This window comes from Syngnathus acus, chromosome 19 (assembly GCF_901709675.1).
Source record: "Syngnathus acus chromosome 19, fSynAcu1.2, whole genome shotgun sequence".
In the NCBI taxonomy this organism is placed as follows: Eukaryota; Metazoa; Chordata; class Actinopteri; order Syngnathiformes; family Syngnathidae; genus Syngnathus; species Syngnathus acus.
Window position 1 is genome coordinate 674,408 of NC_051103.1, and position 19,490 is coordinate 693,897.

Consider the following 19,490-nt stretch of genomic DNA (forward strand, 5'->3'; position numbering starts at 1 on the left):
ATCAGAGACTAGTAAAAACTGTTCAAATAAAAAAAGAATGAATGATAAAAATTCTCTAGCAACAGCTCTATTGTTTATTTAACGTTAGCATGCCGTACTTTCAACCTGTTGTTGCCTATTCTATTTTTATTTTAAATTCCCTTTCAAGACGACAGGTTTGTTCTTGGTGTTGGATTTTATCAAATAAATATCCCCCAAAAATGTGACTTATACTTTGGTACGACTTATATATTTATATAAGTCTTTCTTCTTTACTACGCATTTTATGGCTGGTGCGACTTATACTCCAGAGCGATTTAGAGTCCGGAAAATACGGTAGTTTTGAAATCAGAGACTAGTAAAAACTGTTCAAATAAAAAAAAAGAATGATAAAAATTCTCTCGCAACAGCTCTATTTTATTGTTTATTTAACGTTAGCATGCCGCACCTTCAACCTGTTGTTGCCTATTCTATTTTTATTTTAAATTCCCTTTCAAGACGACAGGTTTGTTCTTGGTGTTGGATTTTTAAATATCCCCCAAAATTGTGACTTATACTTTGGTGCGACTTATATATTTATATAAGTCTTTCTTCTATATTACGCATTTTATGGCTGGTGCGACTCATACTCCGGAGCGATTTAGAGTCCGGAAAATACGGTAGTTTTGAAATCAAAGACTAGTATAAAAACTGTTCAAATAAAAAAAAAAGAATGATAAAAATTCTCTAGCAACAGCTCTATTTTATAAAAGTGAAGACAATTTGTAATTCTTGTTTTGACACAAAGTCAATGCACAATTTGTCTTTGTGTGCCAAATATTAAACACTACAGACCAGAGTTTGACACCCCTGCTCTATATACTCCGGAGTGGAATTCCTTCTTTTTCAGTTTTGAGGGCGCTCTTCTTGCCCCTGCAGCAAACTATTGTTACAACTGCTATGATGATCAGCAGCAAGATCAGGACGATGGCAGTTGCAATCACGCCCACTGAATACACTGTATGGAAAAAAAAGACAGTTGAGATACATTATCAGATGAGTTAATGACAAATATAGAGCACATAAACAAAAACACAGCCTGACACAAAGTACAATGTCTTGCTTACACATATGTTCATGTGCTTCAACCTTGCCTCAAAGTCCGTACGTGCGTCTGTCTATCCATTCACTACCGCTTATCAGGACTAAGGTCGTGGAAGCAGCAGCTTCAGCAGGGAAGCAGCGTGTCCTATGTTGTCCCCGGGGCGTCCTTCTGGTGGGACACAGCCGAAACACCTCACCAAAGAGATGTCCAAGGAGGCCTCTTAATCAGATGCCCGAGCCACCTCACATGGTTGCTCTCAGCGTGGAGAAGCAGCAGCTCGACTTGGAGTCTCTCGCAGGTGACCAAGCTTCTCACCTATTTCTAAGGGAGAGCCCGCACACCTTGCGGAGGGAACCAATTTCAGCCGCTTGTATCTGGGATCGTGTTCTTTCGGTCAAAACTTAACTCTTCTTAACTTTATCCCATTGTCTCTTCCCTGTCCCCCTCCCCTCCTGTATGTCTTTGCCTTGTTCGCTGTAAGAGTCTATGGGTTTTTGAAAAGCTCTATACAAATTTAATGAATTATTAATTATTATTATTAAAACTTACAGCTGTAGACCACAGGTGAGGATAGGAACATAGATCGACTGGTAGATCAAGAGCTTTACCTTTCGGCTTAGCTTCATCTTCACCACAATAGACAAATACAGTCCGCATCACAGTAGACGCCGATCAACCTGTTAATCTCCCGCTCCATCGTACAAGACCCCGAGCTACTTGGACTCCTCCATCTGGGGTAGGATCTCATACCCGACCCGCAGAGGGAATGCCATCCTTTCCAGAATGAGGACAATGGTCTCAGATTTAGAGTTGCTAAATTTTATCCCAACCGTTTCACACTTGGCTGTGAACCGCTTCAGAGAGAGTTGGAGATCACGGCTTGAAGAAGCCAACAGCACCACATTATCAGCAAAAAGCAGAGATGTGATACTGATGTCACCATACCGGACATCCTTAATGCCTCGGCTGAGCCTAGAAATACTGTCCACAAAAGTTATTATGAACAGAATCGGCGACAAAGGGCCGCCTTGGCGAAGTCCAACCCTTACTGGAAATTAATCTGACGTACCGGCAATGTCAACCAAATGCTGACATCTGTGATACAGGGTACTGAACCGCATGCCAGTCCAGCACCCCTGTCCAGCCAGCACTCCAGCGTTCCAATTCCCCTTTCCCTCAAATCAATAAAGTCTTCCTCGTGCGGCATTTGGCTGTCCCGTCTTGTCTGTCACACAATCCCTTTCAGGCATGTTAACTTGTTACCAATATGCTCGTGTGTTATTTGTTGGAATATGACACTGCGTTGAAACAAAAATAAAATGAAATGTACAATAAGTTTCTTCAAACACTATTTTGTTAGTTTGAGTGAAGAGCTAAATGTTTTGAAATTAACTCTATTGACTACATCTAAAATGTTGATCCCTAAAGCAGATCCATCCATCCATCTTCTTCCGCTTATCCGGGGTCGGGTCGCGGGGGCAGCAGCTTCAGGAGGGACTCCCAGACTTCCCTCTCCCCAGCCACTTCATCTAACTCATCCCGGGGGATCCCAAGGCGTTCCCAGGCCAGCTGAGAGACATAGTCTCTCCAGCGCGTCCTGGGTCGTCCCCGGGGTCTCCTACCGGTGGGACATGCCCGGAACACCTCCCCAGGGAGGCGTCCAGGAGGCATCCTGATGAGGTGCCCGAGCCACCTCATCTGGCTCCTCTCAACGTGGAGGAGTAGCGACTCTACTCCGAGTCTCTCCCGGATGACCGAACTTCTCACCCTATCTCTAAGGGAGAGCCCGGACATCCTCCGGAGAAAACTCATTTCGGCCGCTTGTATCCGGGATCTCGTTCTTTCGGTCACGACCCATAGCTCGTGACCATAGGTGAGGGTAGGAGCGTAAATCGACCGGTAAATTGAGAGCTTTGCCTTTTGGCTCAGCTCTCTCTTCACCACGACGGACCGGTACAGAGTCCGCATTACTGCCGACGCTGCACCGATCCGCCTGTCGATCTCGCGCTCCATCCTCCCCTCACTCGTGAACAAGACCCCAAGATACTTAAACTCCTACACTTGGGGCAGGATCTCATCCCCGATCCGGAGAGGGCATTCCACCCTTTTCCGATCGAGGACCATGGACTCGGATTTGGAGGTGCTGACCCTCATCCCGACCGCTTCACACTCGGCTGCGAACTGCTCCAGTGAGAGCTGGAGATCACGGCCTGAAGAAGCCAACAGCACCACGTCGTCTGCAAAAAGCAGAGACGCAATGCTGAGGTCCCCAAACCGTACACCCTCAACGCCTCGGCTGCGCCTAGAAATTCTGTCCATAAAAATTATGAACAGAATCGGTGACAAAGGGCAGCCTTGGCGGAGTCCAACCCTCACTGGGAACGAATCCGACTTACTGCCGGAAATGCGGACCAAACTCTGGCATCGGTGATACAGGGACCGAACCGCCCTTATCAGTTGGCTCGGTACCCCGTACTCCCGAAGCACCCCCCACAGAACCTCCCGAGGGACACGGTCGAACGCCTTCTCCAAGTCCACAAAACACATGTGGACTGGTTGGGCGAACTCCCATGCACCCTCGAGGATCCTGCTGAGGGTGAAGAGCTGGTCCACTGTTCCACGGCCAGGACGAAAGCCACACTGTTCCTCCTGAATCCGAGGTTCGACCTCCCGACGGACCCTCCTCTCCAGCACCCCTGAATAGACCTTACCAGGGAGGCTGAGGAGTGTAATTCCCCTGTAATTGGAACACACCCTCTGGTCCCCCTTCTTAAAGAGGGGAACCACCACCCCAGTCTGCCAATCCAGAGGCACTGTCCCCGATGTCCACGCGATGTTGTAGAGACGTGTCAGCCATGACAGCCCCACAACATCCAGAGCCCTTAAGAAATCCGGGCGGATCTCATCCACCCCCGGGGCCTTGCCACCGAGGAGTTTTTTAACTACCCCAGTGACTTCGACCCCAGAGATTGGAGAGTCCGCCTCAGAGTCCCCAGGCCCTGCTTCCACAATGGAAGGCGTGTAGGTGGAATTGAGGAGGTCTTCGAAGTATTCTCCCCACCGACACACGACGTCCCGAGTCGAGGTCAGCAGCACGCCATCGCCACTGTAAACAGTGTTGACGTTGCACTGCTTCCCCCTCCTGAGACGCCGGATGGTGGACCAGAATTTCCTCGAAGCCGTCCGGAAGTCATTCTCCATGGCTTCGCCAAACTCCTCCCACGCCCGGGTTTTTGCCTCAGCAACCGCCGAAGCCGCGTTCCGCTTGGTCATCCGGTACCTGTCAGCTGCCTCTGGAGTCCCGCAGGCCAAAACGGCCCGATAGGACTCCTTCTTCAGCTTGACGGCAGCCCTTACCGCCGGTGTCCACCAGCGGGTTCGGGGATTGCCGCCACGACAGGCACCAATGACCTTACGGCCACAGCTCCGGTCGGCCGCCTCAACAATGGAGGCGCGGAACAAGGTCCACTCGGACTCAATGTCCCCCGCCTCCCCCGGGACGTGGGAAAAGCTCTGCCGGAGGTGGGAGTTGAAGCTCTTCCTGACAGGGGATTCCGCCAGACGTTCCCAGCAGACCCTCACAGAGCGTTTGGGTCTGCCAGGTCGGACCGGCATCTTCCCCCACCATCGGAGCCAACCCACCACCAGGTGGTGATCAGTTGACAGCTCCGCCCCTCTCTTCGCCCGAGTGTCCAAAACATGCGGCCGCAAATCCGATGACACGACTACAAAGTCAATCATCGAACTGCGGCCTAGGGTGTCCTGGTGCCAAGTGCACACATGGACACCCTTATGTTTGAACATGGTGTTCATTATAGAAAATCCGTGTCGAGCACAGAAGTCCAATAATAGAACACCACTCGGGTTCAGATCGGGGGGGCCGTTCCTCCCAATCACGCCCTTCCAGGTCTCACTGTCATTGCCCACGTGAGCATTGAAGTCACCCAGTAGAACGATGGAGTCCCCAGAAGGAGCGCTCTCCAGCACTTCCTCCAGGGACTCCAAGAAGGGTGGGTACTCTGAGCTGCCGTTTGGTGCATAGACACAAACAACAGTCAGGACCCGTCCCCCCACCCGAAGGCGGAGGGAGGCTACCCTCTCGTTCACCGGGTGAACCCCAATGTGCAGGCGCCCAGCCGGGGGGCAATAAATATACCCACACCTGCTCGACGCCTCTCACCGTGGGCAACTCCAGAGTGGAAGAGAGTCCAGCCCCTCTCGAGAGGGCTTGTACCGGAACCCAAACTGTGCGTGGAGGCAAGTCCGACTATATCTAGTCGGAACTTTTCTGCCTCGCACACCAGCTCGGGCTCCTTCCCAGCCAGAGAGGTGACATTCCATGTCCCAAGAGCCAGCTTCTGCAGCCGGGGATCAGACCGCCAAGGTGCCTGCCTTTGGCCGCCGCCCAGCTTGCACTGCACCCGACCCCTTTGGCCCCTCCCACAGGTGGTGAGCCCATGGGAAGGGGGACCCACATTTCCTTTTCGGGCTGTGCCCGGCCGGGCCCCATGGGCGAAGGCCCGGCCACCAGACGCTCGCCTTCGAGCCCCGCCTCCAGGCCTGGCTCCAGAGGGGGGCCCCGGTGACCCGCGTCCGGGCGAGGGAAATCTGTGTCCATATATATTATTCATCATAAGGGGCTTTTTGAAAGCAGATAACATTTTCAAGTAATATGGTGAGCTATTTTCGTATTAGAAGACATTTTGTTGTCCTGTGGTCCCCCTTAAGGCCTATGTCACATTGTTAGCTGGAGTCAATAGAAGGGAAGCCAGCAGTATACACAGCATTTATGTAGGAAAATGTCATATCAAATGTAGGTTTGGTTGCCAATACAGTAAAAGAGCAAAATGTTGAAATTATATTGTGGCAGAAGTGAGGAACACGTCTTTATTCCATGACTGTCTGCTTCCGTGAGTCGTCACCTTATCGTGGTGGAGAGGTTTGCGTGTCTTAATGATCCTAGGAGCCATATTGTCTGGGGCTTCATGCCCCTGGCAGGGTCACCGATGGCAAAAGGGTCCTAGGTGAGGCCAGACAAAGCACGGCTCACTAGAACCCCTTATGATGAGTAAAATAAATGGACTTTGTTTTCCTTCGCCCGGACGTGGGTCACCGGGGCCCCCCTCTGGAGCCAGGCCTGGAGGTTGGGCTCGAAGGCGAGCGTCTGGTGGCCGGGGCCTTCACCCATGGGGCCCGGCCGAGCACAACGCGAAAAGGAGACGTAGGTCCCCTTTCCCATGGGCTCATCACCTCTGGGAGGGGCCAAAGGGGTCGGGTGCAAAGTGAGCTGGGCAGCCGACCAGAGCTGTGGCCGTAAGGTGGTCGGTGCCTGTCGTGGCGGCAACCCCCAAACCCGCTGGTGGACACTGGTGGTAAAGGATGCCGTCAATCTGAACAAGGAGTCTTATCGGGCCATTTTGGCCTGCGAGACTCTGGAGGCAGCCGACGGGTACTGGATGGCCAAGCGGAACGCGGCTTTGGCGGTTGCTGAGGCAAAAACCCGAGCGTGGGAGGAGTTTGGCGAGGCCATGGACTTCCGGACGGCTTTGAGGAAATTCTGGTCCACCATCCGGCGTCTCAGGAGGGGAAAACAGTGCACCGTCAACACTGTTTACAGTGGAGGTGGCGTGCTGCGGACCTCGACTTGGGAGGTCGTGAGTCGGTGGGGAGAATACTTCAAAGACCTCCTCAATTCCACCAACACGCCTTTCATTGTGGAAGCAGGGTCTGGAGACTCTGAAGTGGACTCTCCAATCTCTGGGGTCGAAGTCACTGAGGTAGTTAAAAAAGAACCGTCCGCCCATAGTTCTTAAAGGCTCTGGATGTTGTGGGGCTGTCTTGGCTGACATGCCTCTACAGCATTGCGTGGACATCGGGGATGGTGCCTCTGGATTGGGAGACGGGGTGGTGGTTCCCCTCTTTAAGAAGGGGGACAGGAGGGTGTGTTACAATACAGAGGAATTACGCTCATCAGCCTCCCTGGTAAGGTCTATTCAGGGGTGCTGGAGAGGAGGGTCCATCGGTAGGTCCAATATTGGCTTCAGGAGGAGCAGTGTGGTTTTCGTCCTGGCCGTGGAACAGTGGACCAGCTCTACACCCTCGGCAGGATCCTCGAGGGTGCATGGGAGTTTGCTCAACCAGTGCACATGTGTTTTGTGGACTTGGAGAAGGTCTTTGACCGTGTCCCTCGGGAAATTCTGTGGAAGGTGCTTCGGGAGTACCGAACCAACTGGTAAGGGCGGTTCGGTCCCTGTATCATCGATGCCAGAGTTTGGTTCGCATTTCCGGCAGTAAGTCGGATTTTGTTCCCAGTGAGGGTTGGAATCTGCCAAGGCTGCCCTTTGTCACCGATTCTGTTTATAAATTTTATGGACAGAATTTCTAGGCGCAGCCGAGGTGTTGAGGGTGTCCTGTTTGGACACCTCAGCATTGCATCTCTGCTTTTTACAGACAATGTGGTGCTGTTGGCTTCTTCAAGCCGTGATCTCCAGCTCTCACTGGAGCGGTTCCTAGCCGAGTGTGACGCGGTCGGGATGAGGGTCAGAACCTCCAAATCTGAGTCCAGCGTCCTCAGTCGGAAAAGGATCGGGGATGAGAACCTGCCCCAAGTGGAGGAGTTCAAGTATCTTGGGGTCTTGTTCACGAGCGAGGGCAGGATGGAGCGTGAGATCGACAGGCGGATCAGTCCAGCGTCGGCTGTAATGCGGACTCAGTACCAGTCCATTGTGTTGAAGAGAGAACTGAGCCAAAAGACAAAGCTCTCAATTTACCGGTCGATCTACGCTCCCCTATGGTCACAAGCTATGGGTCGTGACCTAAAGAACAAGGTTCATACAGATGGCCGAAATGAGTTTCCTCCGTAGGGTGTCTGGGCTCTCCCTTAGAGAAAGGATGAGAAGCTCGGTCGTCCGGTAGAGACTCGGAGTAGACCCGCTGCTCCTCCATGTTGAGAGGAGCCAGATGAGGTGGCTCGGGCATCTCCTCAGGATGCCTCCTGGACGCCTCCCTGGGGAGGTGTTCCGGGCATGTCCCACCGGCAGGAGATCCCGTGGACGACCCAAGACACGCTGGAGAGACTATGTCTCTCAGCTGGCCTGGGAACGCCTTGGGATCCCCCGGGATGAGCTGGACGAAGTGGCTGGGGAGAGGGGAGTCTGGGAATCCCTCCTAAAGCTGCTGCCGCCGCGACCCGACCCCAGATAGGCGGAAGAGGACGGATGGATGTCTGCCAACACCTGTGGCTAGTTATGTCTTTAAAGCAACAAGACATCATCGCATCACAAAGGACAAACATATCACCCCACTCCTAACAGTAGGCCTGCTGGGTGAGGCCCACCACAATATCACATCCCAGCCTCTGCCAGTCATGAAACATTGAAATTGATAATCGCAAGCCAAAGTCGCGCTTGTCATGCCTGTCTGTTTTCTTTCATCTGTCACCATTGCATTTCGGGAGGCATTTTGTAAATTGAATTGTTCATAAGGTGTTGTACATTACATTGAAATCAGTAAGGTTTCATTTGACTTACATTTCCCCTGACACCACGTATGGCGTACTCCCTTCAGCGCCGATCCGAAAACAAGGTGCCACACTCGGCTGGCCACATATCACTGGAAGTCCGGTGCTCCAAATACAACTTTTACATTTCAACAAGCCAACCTCCGGAGGTTGTCTTGCAGTTATGTATGTATAATTGAGGCACAAAGCAGACTGGCAGAGTGACGACGCACACTGGCTGGACTGGCAGCGCAACATACATTGCTGCATTTCCTGCTCTGGCTGGATGGACTGTGAGCGGGCAGCCGCGAAGAGGTCTGGCAGCATGCAAGGTGTTTCTATGCTACATGGCCGGCTGGGCGACACGGCTGGGAGGTGGCTAGCTAACTGAGTCAGCGAGGGGCTTGGAGCAAGAGTTCTTCATTCATTCACTGATACACTGCCTGTGCTGTTCAGGGCATTCAGGTAATTCTAACGAAATCTGGTATTTTAACAGTAGCTCGCACACTTTGTCAACCAATATTTTATTTCTTGTGCATTACATTTCAAATCATTGCTCTCTATATAGCAGTTCAAGGATAGTTAGATAGTTAAACAGTTACTAGAAGAGACAAACATCTTTGCATGCTGTTTTTTATAACCACCATGGCTGTTGAAACAGTGCGAATGCTCCCATTGCGAGACTAATAAATCTTACTGTATCTTATCTTTGGTTGGCAAAACACATCAAACACTTACCCTCAAAGATGGATTGTTTGTCGTCATCAGAGCACTGAGTTTGGCTCAATTTTCCTAGCTGTTTATTGATGCTGCGGCTTGGAATGAAGGCCTGAACGTTAAAACAGTAGCTTTCTCCTTGATCCAGATTAGTCATCTCTATTACATTAGTCTGAGAGATGAACACTTTCTGAAAGCAGAGGGTTAGGAGAGAAATAACAGTTCGCTGATGATAAACTCATCATTCATTTGCAGTTGGCACTGATTTTGATGACGGCTGAAATTTACCTTGCCAGAGCTCTTGTTTTTACGATATGTGACTTTATAATGTAGCTTCTTTAAGAAAATGTCTCTAATGTTCAACTGATGATCATCTTTAAACAATGCGGTAAGTGGGTCAGTCACATACAGCGTAGTCTTCTTTTTGTCGTCGCTCACGTCTAGCTTGAAATCAGGTCTGCCTATATCAGCTGGAAAAAGAGACTGATCAGATGTGGTTTGTTGGCAGAAAGAGTAGTGTTAGCTTTGTTTAATGGCCATCCATCATCCATTTTCTATACCGCTTGTCCCAATGGGGGTTGCAAGCATGCTGGAGCCTATCCCAGCAGTCATCGGGTTGTAGGCGGGGGACACTCTGAACTGATTGCCATCCAATTACGATGAACAACCATCCGCACTCACACTCACACCTCCAGGCAATTTGGAGTGCTCAATCAGCTGCATGTTTTTGGGATGTGCCCGGAGAATACCGACGCAGGCACGGGGAGAACATGCAAACTCCGCACAGGGAGGGCAGAGTTGTAATCGAACCTGCACCCTCTGAACTGTGAGGCTGATGTGCTCACCAGTGCGACTCTGTGCTGCCTTTTTAATGGCGTAGATCAGGGGTGTCAAACTCGGTACCGGTCCGTGGGTCACTTGGTACCGGGCCGCCAAGCCGCACAGGAAAAAAAAAATATATATATACCGTTTTTTTCCATGTATAATGCGCCCCCATGTATAATGCGCACCCTAAAAATGGCATGTCGATGCTGAAAAAAGCCTGTACCCATGTATAATACGCACCCAAATTTTGACTTTTTTTTTTTTTAAAGTCCCAATGATCGTCACACACGCGTCTGGGTGTGGTGAAATTTGTCCTCTGCATTTGACCCATCCCCGTGTGATTTGGATCCATCCCCTGGGGGAGAGGGGAGCAGTGAGCAGCAGCGGCGCCGTGCTCGGGAATCATTTGGTGATCTAACCCCCCAATTCCAACCCTTAATGCTGAGTGCCAAGCAGGGAGGCAATGGGTCCCATTTTTATAGTCTTTGGTATGACCCGGCCGGGTTACTTAAGTCTGTAAACATAAAATTATTTCAGAAAAAAGATCATCTTTGGGAACAACCGGATGTTATTCTGCCGGTCAGTATCACTGCGCATGCAGTAGCAAACTCGATAGCAAAGAAATATGTGAGACTCTCAACGGGATCACCAATATTTGAGTGATGTTCCAGTTATTTATCACAATTATTTATTATTATAATAATAATATATATAATATATATAATAATTATTTATTTATTATTCACAATTGTCATGGTGATCTTTCTGGTGATTTCTTAACTAGGCTGGATGTATTTTTTTTGTTGGCGTTGATTTCTCCGACTGCCCAGAAAGGCACCACCGCGATCAGTTAGGTTAAAATGAAAAGAGAGGAAAGTGACGTTGTAAAGAACCATCCGTGACAAGATTTTCTTCAAAAATTGTTGTACCATGATTTTCTTCACAAAAAAAAAAAAAAAAAAAAAAAAAAAAAGAAAATTGTTACATGTATAATGCGCACCCCAGATTTTAGGACAATAAATTAGTTAAATTTTGCGCATTATACATGGAAAAAAACGGTATTTTTTTATCGATGATCAATTCATTCTGGTCAAGACGCTCGTCCCGGTCACGTGACATGTTTTCCCAGTCGAGCCCGAAAACCTTGCAAAAATTAGTATGAATTCATTTTGAAAAATATTTAAAAAATTGGCAATTCTCTCCCAATTACATCCGTCGCTGTGTCTCTTGACACAAGACGCTCGCCTCGGTCACGTGACATGTCACTCCAGTCGAGCCCGCGAGGCAAGCAAAAATGAGCAAGAAACGGAGAGTTTGGAAAGCTTCTTCGGAAAGGGAAAAAAAGCCCAATGAGAAGACCGAAGAAGAAGAGGCCACCACCTAAGAAAAGGAAAGCTGCATTTAAAAGAACATTTCTGGAGTCCTACTTAAAATATGGATTTATCGCCACAGGTGACTCTGACGTGCCAAGCGCACTCGGCATATGTGGCGACAGGCTAGCTAACGAGGCAATGAAGCCTTCAAAACTGCTTCGGCACATGGAGACCAAGCATCCTGCATTAAAAGACAAACCTTAACCACTTGCGATATTCTCTCCGATTACGCCTCGATGGGACCGGCTTGTTTCTGAGAAATAAGCTCGGTGCTCCCAATAATTCAACGTAATGGTGAGTTATATTTTTATGTGGTTTATATTTGTTTTTATGCCAGTCGTATCATTTTATTTCATCATATTTTTATATTTACTATAAATGTATTATTTATTTATATTAATTTATTATTTATTTATTTAAAGGCCGGTCCGCAAAAATATTTCTGACGCATAACCGGTCCGTGGCGCAAAAAAGGTTGGGGACCACTGGGCTACACAACAATCTGATGAATAACTAGTTTTGAAATCAGACTAGTAAAAATTGTTCAAATAATTTAAAAAGATGAATGGTAATCAAAATTGATGGCAATAGCTCTATTTTTAAAAAGTGAAGACAATTTGTAATTTTAGTAATGACACAAATTCAATACAAAACTGTGTCTTTGTGGGCCACATAAAATGATGTGGCGGGCCGTATCTGGCCCCCAGGCCTTGAGTTTGACACCTATAGCGTAGATTGTCAATTTTTAAGTTCGGACTCAATGTTTAAAAAACGTGATCAACCATTTCCTGGGTGTTGACTGTGATCAGTGAATGTACAGTGGTACTTCAGCTTATGAACTTACTTGGTTCCGCGATCGTGTTTGTAAGTAGAAAAGTGATCCCTCGTTTATCACTGATAATTGGTTCCAAGATCCCTCGCAATAGGTGGAAATCCGCAATGTGGAATCAATATGTTACGATAGCCACACAAGACTTTTATAATCGTATTCTTTAAGACTTTATCATATTTTTTAACACTTTTTAAACATTTTAAAGTTTAACTGACTCTGAGAAACATTCTTTAGGGCTTTACCAAAAGTCACACTCACAAAAAACTACCGTGAACGTGTCATGGGTCCACTCGCCGTGCTGGCCGGCTGATGCGCCCTCGCGCTAGTCCGCGGGGGTGCGCATATCCAATGCCAAACAGCTGCCCGCTAATCAGTGCTGACCGCTGCCACCTGTGCCCTTGTTACCGGCTGATTAGGGTGTGTAGTTAAAACCCACAAGCTAGTCAGTCTTCGGTGGTTTGTCTGCCTCGATATGTCTGCCACCTGTTTCTGCTATGCCACCTGATTTGTGTTTTCCAGATCCGCTGTGCAGCGCGATGCCTGTTTCCTGATTCACTGTGTCGCAAACGCCTGTTTTTATGATCTGCTCTGCCTCGTTTGTAACAAAACTAATGATGCGTCGGTTTGGAAGTCGAAAATTAGTTTGTAAGCTAATGCAAAAAAATCGCGAGGCTCCGGTTGTATCTCAAAAAGTATAGCCGTTCGTAAGTAGAGGTAACACTTTAATTACACAGCCATAGGGCTACCTCAGTAGAGTTTTTTTTGGTTGGTCAGTTGGTTGGTAGATTTTATTCATAATTCATTACATTCAAGAAACCAAGACAATCGAAAGGGTATAGAAAGAAGCGAAAGCTTGTTAAGCCTATGCCTTTTTTACATTGCAAAGCATATTACAATAAAAAAATGACCTTATTTTTTGGACTATATGTCGTGTTTTTTTCATAGTTTGGGTGGGGGGGGCGACTTATACTGACCCCGGACAGCCGGCTGCCGAGCGCCGGCCCCCGACTTCCAGCCACGGAGGTGGAAGACAGCTCCGTAGAATAGGACTGAGCGTGCGTAAAAGCCATGTCCGAGCCCCATCCACCGTCCCCGGACAGCCACCTGGCCGAGCACCGGCCCCCGACTTCCATCCACGAAGGTGAAAGAGAGCTCCGTAGAGTAGGACCGGGCGTGCGCAAAAGCCATAATAGTTTTTCAAACCTTCTGTGTCACTCCAAATCATTAAATCCTTCAAACTCTTCATCCTCCGTGTCACTTACAAACAAAGCCGCTAATGATGCTGGTAGTACGTGGGGCCCTTTGTCATCTTCGTGATCCCGTGATCGAATCTTTATCCTTTATGTAAACAACCGCCGCGCCGCTGACGTCGCTTGAAATTCAAATTACAGTAATCCCTTGCTACATCGCGGTTCGTTTATCGCGATTTCACTTTTTATTTTTTTTATTTTGAAAATTTGTGAAGAAATTCACATATAAGTCGCTCCTCGTTAAAAGTCGCCCCCCCACCCAAACTATGAAAAAAAAGACGTGACTTATAGTCCGAAAAATATGGTACCTGCAAATCAGTGTGACTTCTGCTGTTGCCTTTGAGAGAAAGGTTCAGATATGCATCGTCACAAATTTACACAATAATTCAGGTGTGTTCGGACCTCCGCAGTGGAGGCTTTGCCGAAACCCTGAGACTGACTCACCGAACCCCTAGGGTTCGACCGAACCCAGGTTAAGAACCACTGGTATAGTGAAACCTCTACTTCCAAATTTAGTACATTCCGTGGTGTGATTTTCTTTCCATAGGAATTAATGTAAAATGTAAAATTAATGTTAAAGACAGGACGACGACTTGCTATAGGAGTATGCGCTTGAGAGACAGGGCCCCCCCCCCCCCTGGGTTGTGCGAGATGGCAAGTGGAAGGGGAGAGTGGGAGAATCCATGTATGTACGTTTAATAATTTTTACGTTCGCTCCACCCTCTTCTGATTACCCTGGCCGCTTTTTGCACAAGCCTTCTTATTATTGCAAATGCGGATTCATGTAATGCATTGTTGGATTTGATGTAAATATGTCACCAACTTAATCAAACTATACTGCGCTATATTAGAAACCACATTATTAAGTGTTTGATTCGGTGTGGGAGTTCATTCCTTTTCTTCCCACTCCTTTTTGAGCTCAAATGTTTTATTTGTATCTATTTTTGGTCTTTTTCTTTTTGTCTTCACGTTTGTGCCCGAAATAAAACATTCAATTTAATTCAATTATTATAACCAAGTTGAAGAAAATCTTGCTAACTTAAGTAACTTGGAACTGGAAATGCTGTACAACTCGTTGTACACTTGGTGTATCGAACACATACTAATCGCATCCTCCAACTTAGGGTCAGAAATGACGAGCATATTTTCAACCTCTCTCAAGTTTGTAATGTACAGTATGTACGTGGTATGTGCACTGAACTTTTGCATTGGTTTCTTGAAAGCCACACAGCTGCCATCCTAGGATCCAGTTAAATTATGTTGTTTAAAAATTAACTTACTGTCATTGGCGGGGCAGAATCGTGAGGAGCTTGTGTATGGAAACTCAGTGAGGTCAGAGGTTACTCCCAGTGGGGGTTCAGACAGGACATCAGCTACATAGCAGGCATTTAAATCAGTCAGTGAACTGGTCAGATCACACATAGTTGTTGAGATCCGTACGCAATTAGAATTCCTCTGTTTGTCCTTGGCAACCCTGCAAAAAGTTTCACACACAATCCATTACACATATACTGTATAAATACCAGCAGCGCAAAACAAATAATTTGTCATATAATAGAGCAAAATGTTGCTATTGAAAGAACTGTAGATTCTTAAAAGGTCTTACACAGAGAACTCTACGGTGTATGAGTAATCACTTGGTAATGGTTCCCAGGTCAGAATGGTTTTATAGTTCGTGGATTTCCAGGTCACGTTCTGTGCTCTGGGATAAAAGCCTGTAAAATTAATTAACACAAATCACTTGAAATACTTTCCAATCAACTTTGTAATCAAATGACATCAAAGTTGCAACATGACCAGTAATACTATGATCAAGATCTCAGCAGCTGAAAAGCAGACCCGTGAGCAAGTGTGAACTTCACACATTGATTGAACATTTATTGATCCCGGGGGTGGGGAAATTCAGGCCCCAGCAGTATCCATACCACAGAGCGGGTATACAAAATACACACAGATGGCATGAGCACAACTCAATAGGCTCTCATAAAGCTGCCACACAACGGCGCCACAAAGAAAGCCAGAAAGTGCGAACAATAAAAGCCATCAAAGCAAAGCAAAGCAAAAAGACAAAGGAAAAAAAGTAACAACGGCCAACCAGCACCCCTCAATATCAGAGAACACCCGAAAACACACAAAATAGCCTCCACGGGGTACATAGACAGGTGTAAGGGCAGTCCAGTTCAACAGCGCCCAATGGACCGTGGTCGTGAATCGGTGAAAACATCACAAAGCAGGCAAACGTGTGAGCAGCGTCCTGGGCACCCAGTCGGGGCACGTGCAGATGGTCACCACGGGGCTAGCACGGCGAAGGTCGTTGGTTCCGACGAGCACGAGGGAGCGGACTCCTCACAGGGGTCGCGGCTGCGAGACCAAGGCGAGGGACCCGGTCAGCACCGGCCGGATAAGCAGGAAGGCATCGTAGAGTTACGCTGGTCTCGACCGATGTGCGCAGCCATCCCGGTCCCAGGGAAAAGAAATATCCGATCCGAAGCAATACCGAGGTGCGGTAGAAGGCACCAGCATCGCCGAATGGACAAAAAGACAGAAAGAAAAAGGAGAAAAGAAGGAAATAAAGAGAAAAAGAGAGAACACAGCTGGGAGGCTGCCACTCACTTCGCGCCATACCAAAAAAAAAAAACATAACCGCATGAACACTAAATGACGCTTTTCCCGCCAGAACAGAAAATCCAGTCACCTCAAAAGAATGTTTTTCAAGATTTTAAGACCCAGCAGAAACATCCATGCATTTTCTATACCTCTTGTCCCCACGGGGGTCGCGGCGTGCTGGAGCCTATCCCAGCAATCATCGAGCAGTAGGTGGGGGGCACCCTGAACCGGTTGCCAGCCGATCATAGGGCACACAGACGAACAACCATCCGCACTTGCACTCACACCTAGGGGCAATTTGGAGTGCTCAATTGCCCTACCAAGCATGTTTTTGAGATGTGGGAGGAAACCGGAGTGCCCGGAGAAAACCCACGCGGGCACGGGGAGAAAATCCAAACTCCACACAGGGAGGGTCGGAGGTGGAATCAGACCGGCACCCTCCTAACTGTGAGGCAGACGTGCTAACCAGTGCGCCACCGAGCCCCCAGCAGAAAGAGTGCAGCAAATTTGCCGTCTCACGAACGTGACATCAGCTATATGAAGTTGAAATACATCCATGCATAGCTCCATTAATCTGTTCCCATCAGAGTGTTAATTATCACAGAATATAGATAGTAAATGCAGACTTTGAACTATATGTGCAGTCACTTCTGAGCTTTTCAATCATAAGGAATAAGGTGATTAAAGGATTATAAATGTGATTGATCCATTTTCTATTCCGCTTGTCCGCACGGGGGTCGCCGGCGTGCTGGAGCCTATCCCAGCAGTCATCGGGCAGTAGGCGGGGGACACCCTGACTCGGTTGCCAGCCAATCGCAGGACACACAGAGACAAACAACCATCCGCACTCGCACTCACATGTAGGGGCAATTTGGAGTGTTCAATCGGCCTACCAAGCATGTTTTTTGGGATGTGGGAGGAAACAGAAGTGCTCAGAGAAAACCCACGCGGGCACGGGGAGAACATGCAAACTCCACACAGGGAGTGCCAGGCCGGAGGTGGAATTGAACCCGCACCCTCTCAACTGTGAGGCGGATGTGTTAACCCAGGGGTCGGGAACCTTTTTGGCGAACAGAGCCATACATGCCCATTTTTTACAGATAATTCCCGTGAGAGCCATACCATTTAAAAAAAACGATAGGCTAGATACAATTAAATGCATGTATTTTAATTGAGACCAACGATTTTTTGAGTGTACTAATGTATTCTTTTTAATAACGTCACCAAAAGAGCCATATCTGGCTCGTGAGCCATAGGTTCCCGACGCCTGTGCTAACCAGTGCTCCACCGTGCTGCCTCCCCCCATATAAATGTCCAACTCATATTTATGGAGGACCAAAACCACTAGAATTAAAAATAAATAAGTGAAAATTAAGCCCTGCGATTGGCTGGCAACCTGTTCAGGGTGTCCCCCGCCTACTGCCCGATGACCGCTGGGACCTATCCCAGCATGCCCACGGCCCCGCGGGGACAAAGTGGTACAGAAAATGGATGGATGGATGGATTTTTTAAAGGGACTAGTTAGCACGCGCGTCTCACAGTTCAGAGGTTGTGGGTTTGATTCCGGCTTCGGTCCTCCCTGTGTGGCGTTTGCATGACAAAGTCAAAATCAAAGTCAAAGTCTGCTTTATTGTCAATTTCTTCACATGCCAAGACACACAAAGAGATCGAAATAACGTTCCCACTATCCCACGGTGACAAGACATAGTACACAATATACATACAAGTAAACAACACAAAAAAAAACAACAACAAAAACAAGAAGGCACAAACAATAAATAAATGAGAGTGATGAATAAATAATAAATAAACAAATAACACAATAAATAAGAGGAGCAAAAATGAAGCAAGTGTGCATACAGCAGACAGTCAGAATATAGCGCAAAAGTACAGGACGCTTCTCCTCGTGCCCGTATGTTGTTTCTCTGGATTCCGCCCACATCCCAAAATTATGCATGGTAGGCAGATTGTGCACTCCAAATTGCCCTGAAGTGTGAGTGTGAGTGCGGATGGTTGTTAGTCTCTGTGTGCCCTGCGATTGGCGGGCAACTGATAGGGTTGACAACTTATTTTGATCTTACATAGAAATGCTGTTTTGGAATAATTAACTCTGTTAGTGCTTGCCAAAACTCTTGGTTGTTAAAACTTTCCACCTTCTTTGTGTGTTGTGCAAACGTCTTCACTAACTTGTCTAACTTGACCAGTATCTTGACCAGACAACCTTGTAGACAAAGGGATAAGACCCCTCTGCACTGACTTAACCAGTTTGCAAAGGCGACCCCGAAACCTGTTCACACTCAACCCCACCCTGCTCTCTTAAAATAAAATGCTGCTGCAAAGAGAAAGAGATTGGAGTAGCTTTGAGACACGTATGTGTTTCAAAAGTTGCGATGGCTCTCATCATTTGCAAACGTAAATTGGCCAAACTGTCCCTTGTGGTTCTTGGGAAAGGTAGAAAGACTGCGAAAATCCCTAACAGCAACCACTTCAGGGTGTCCTCCACCTAATGCCTGACGACTGCTGTGATAGGCTCCAGCACACCAGCAACCCCTGAGGGAACAAGCGGTATGGAAAATGGATGGATGGATGAATGGATTTATTTTTAATGTGGGTGGAGTTTTTTTTGTATTTATTATTATTGTTTCATTTTCATTTTTATTTTTTTTATTTTGACAGTTTTGGTCCATTGATATTATCACATTCACGCAAATTGATGGATCACTAGTTTTTAAAACAGAAGCCAGTAAAATAAAATAGTTTGTTCGACTACTTTTCAATGGAATTTGGTAACAAATAATGCTTAGAATCTCACTCTTATGCCGATGTCAGAATAAGATAATTATGATCATTCTCACAAAAAATAATGAAAGTGCATTTGGAGCAACCACCCACCAAGTTAGTAAAGTGCAAAGTTTGTAAAGCGCAAACCCAGAATAAATCCCCCATACCCATTTAGCCCAGTACAATTGCTTCACAGTGTATAGTACTCTGATGTTGAAAGTTAGAAATTATTGTCCGTTCCACTTCAATGTTGTGTGTGTGTGTGTGTGTGTGTGTGTGTGTGTGTGTGTGTGTGTGTGTGTGTGTGTGTGTGTGTGCGTGTGCACGTGTACGTGCGTGCTTGCGTATGTGCGTGCGTGCGTGTGCGCCATGCGTGTGTGTGTGTGTGTGTGTGTGTGGATGTGTGCGTGGGTGGGTGTGCGTGCGTGCGTATGCATGAGCTGGATAAAAGAACTGGTATTCATAATGCTGTTGTTGTCTGTGTCATCATGTTATTGCAAGCAGGAAACATCACATTGCCCTATCCCCACCGGCGTCTGATTGA

General features: G+C 47.5%; 1 protein-coding gene across 3 annotated transcripts in view; it reads right to left on the bottom strand.

The window, feature by feature from the left end:
- Positions 1-418: 418 nt before the first annotated feature.
- The window catches only part of f3a (coagulation factor IIIa), a 33,341-nt gene continuing 14,269 nt past the window's right edge, over positions 419-19,490 (bottom strand). The window contains exons 2-7 of one of the 3 annotated variants that reach the window (XR_005101009.1): positions 15,165-15,273; positions 14,839-15,032; positions 9,567-9,748; positions 9,300-9,468; positions 1,086-1,231; positions 838-976 (exon numbers count right to left, since the gene is read on the bottom strand). Coding sequence is in view for 2 of the 3 variants with exons in the window: in XM_037277499.1 (XP_037133394.1) it covers positions 834-976; positions 9,300-9,468; positions 9,567-9,748; positions 14,839-15,032; positions 15,165-15,273 (797 nt within the window). In the remaining variant the exon portion in view is untranslated. Of the gene's footprint in view, positions 977-1,085; positions 1,232-8,973; positions 9,001-9,299; positions 9,469-9,566; positions 9,749-14,838; positions 15,033-15,164; positions 15,274-19,490 lie in introns of those variants that run through there. The other 2 variants (XM_037277499.1, XM_037277500.1) reach the window with 2 other exon arrangements.